Source organism: Cariama cristata, unplaced genomic scaffold (genome assembly GCF_000690535.1).
Source record: "Cariama cristata isolate BGI_N322 unplaced genomic scaffold, ASM69053v1 scaffold22876, whole genome shotgun sequence".
Classification (NCBI taxonomy): domain Eukaryota; kingdom Metazoa; phylum Chordata; class Aves; order Cariamiformes; family Cariamidae; genus Cariama; species Cariama cristata.
Window position 1 is genome coordinate 8,856 of NW_009620659.1, and position 2,504 is coordinate 11,359.

Here is a 2,504-nt window from a genome sequence, read left to right on the forward strand (position 1 = left end):
TCTTGCATCTCCATATATACAAGGTGGTTTGTTCAACTAGCATAGCTCTTGAAGTCACATCAATTTCTGAATCTGAGTTAAGTAGACATAGTCTTAAGCTAAGTAGCTAGTCTTAATTTCTGCTAGCTTTGTAATTTTAAAAGCAATTTCAGGTACTGGCCTCAGTATAATTGCAGGGTGCACTGAACCCTTTGGAAGAGTCTCTCAGTGCACAGGTGAAGATAAGTTAGAAACAGGGAGAATGCATGCTGTAAATGCAGGTAATAGTGGAGAGAAGCAAAACTGTACTGCAAAGAGCAGTCAGTGCTTGTGTATGATGGTGCATATTGACACAGCTTTCTGTTTTTTTGCTCCTTTGGACTTTGAATTCTTTTCTCTAATTCTGTGGGTGCCAAACAGCTCCCCATATCGAGGATTTGGTGATGCTCCCCACGCCTGTGCTGCGGCTGCTAAATGTTCTAAGCGATGCTTCTCTGCAGTGTGAAGAAGAATATGAAGGTTGGTGCAAGCCGTGTGATTCCTCTATAGCAATGTTGTCTTATAGACTCTGTTTTGTTTGGCTTTGGGAATGCGAGAGCAAGCAGAAGAGCAGTTAATAGGCACAAGAACAGCACACAAAGAACTGCTCAGCTGAGATTTGGTACCAAGTGGGTCAACTGCACCAACAGAGAATAGACTAAGAGGCTGAGACAGAGAGCAGAGCCTGCAGTGAGTTCTTGGAGAATCCCAGATTTAAAACAAACAAGTTTATTTTAATTTTCTTCTTTGATTAAATGCCCACAGACCTCATAATGTGTTTGTGGCTTTGAGCTTCTGCTGGACATGCACATGACTCTGAAGCCCAGTAGCAGAGATCCTTAAAGGTTTGCTAATGAACTTATCCAAGATCTCAGCAGAGAACTGAAATATCTCGTTGGAGTTCTTAAACTGTAACAAAAACTATACGTGGTAGGTGGCAAGCCATGTTGGTGGAATTTGCATTTCTGGTTGCTCTCAAATCCACGTGAGCAGCAAAAGCTAGAGAGCTCTGGGGATATGAATTTAAAAGGCTGGGTTCTGCTCACACAAAGAAGGGTTTGTGGCAGCTACTTTAGTTCCCTTCCTCCAAGCACCATAACAAAAAAAAAAAAAAGAAAAGCACTCACAAATCCCAAATGTTTTAGCTACTGAAAGGCTGGGCTTTGTGTGCAAGGAAAAGCACTATCCATATGCTCCAAACCCTGCTGTTCCTGAGCCTCAGTTCAGACACTTCGTCTCGTTATGCGGCCATTAAGCAATACCACCTTCTGCTGTGGCACCTCTTGATTGTTTATTTTAAATTGAGAGGAAAAGACTGTATGTTGACTGAGTGTTCTTGATGTGTTCTTCTGGCCTTCGTTTGTTTCTTGGCTCATCCTAGTTTGCAAAGTTAAAGACAACCAGATCTTTTGTTTCTCAGATATCCTGGAAGACATAAGGGAGGAGTGTCAGAAATACGGACCGGTGGTTTCCTTGCTTATTCCAAAGGAGAATCCTGGTAAAGGCCAAGTAAGTGAATCGAGGGAAGAGGCTGTGTATTCCCACATACATTCCATGTGCTGCAGGACTGCTGCTCAGCTCCTGGAAATCTCCTGGCTGATGACAATGCTAAAAATAGCTGGTTATCTTGAAGGACAGCACAGGTTCCTTCCTGGTTGTGTAAAGTTACATGACCTGGGAGGTGCCCAAACAGCCTTAGCAGAGGAGCTGGGATATGGGAGGGAAGGGGAGAAGCCAGTGGGTGGGAGAGGAAGCATTGAAGATGTAGAGCATCATCGTATTTTCTCCCACCTTAGCAAACATGCTCCCCTTAAAAATGAGGAGCAAGAGGTGAAATTCCAGTTCAGAGGTGCAGCTCCTTCCTTTTTATCTCTGCTGCTCTGGGCTCAACCAAGGATAGAGGGGAAAAATTTATTCAAGAATGTTTCCCTGGTTGCAGGGGTGGGAGGTGGCATGCTGCACTGGAAGTCCTATTTCTTCTCTCTCTTTCAGGTCTTTGTTGAATATGCAAATGCTGCTGATTCCAAAGCTGCCCAAAAAATGCTGACTGGAAAGATTTTTGATGGCAAGTTTGTTGTGGCTACGTTTTACCCACTGAGTGCCTATAAGAGAGGATATCTGTACCAAAACTTGCTGTAGGCAGTAGCAACAATCAGGAGAGTTGTCTTGCTCCTCTTCCTCACATGTTTTACAGTTGAATGTACAAAAGAGCTTCCTAGCCCTGCTTTTGAGTCATCTGTGAAGGAGAGATGCAAAGGACTTAACTGGGCTTTGAAACCTTTACTGCTGCTTTGTGATGTGCAGAGGAGGCCGGGATGGCTTTCAGCGTGTGCTTGTGTGTGTGTTGTGCTTGCTCCTTTACACGGGGTGTGTGGCTTTGCCCCAGCGGGCGCTCGGGTGGCAGGAGTGGTGACTGTGGGAGCCTGGGAGGCAGAGCAGATCTTGGCAAGCGTTTTTAAGTGATTTGAAGTGCGACCATTTAAAGT

The 2,504-nt window shown here is 44.6% G+C and overlaps 1 protein-coding gene across 1 annotated transcript in view; it reads left to right on the forward strand.

The window, feature by feature from the left end:
- The window catches only part of UHMK1 (U2AF homology motif (UHM) kinase 1), a 10,298-nt gene extending 8,062 nt beyond the window's left edge, over window positions 1-2,236 (forward strand). Inside the window, exons 5-7 of the mRNA XM_009701687.1 lie at window positions 400-498; window positions 1,439-1,527; window positions 2,011-2,236. Coding sequence (XP_009699989.1) covers window positions 400-498; window positions 1,439-1,527; window positions 2,011-2,157 — 335 coding nt within the window. The 3' untranslated portion in view covers window positions 2,158-2,236. The remainder of the gene's footprint in view (window positions 1-399; window positions 499-1,438; window positions 1,528-2,010) is intronic.
- The last annotated feature ends 268 nt before the right edge of the window (window positions 2,237-2,504 follow it).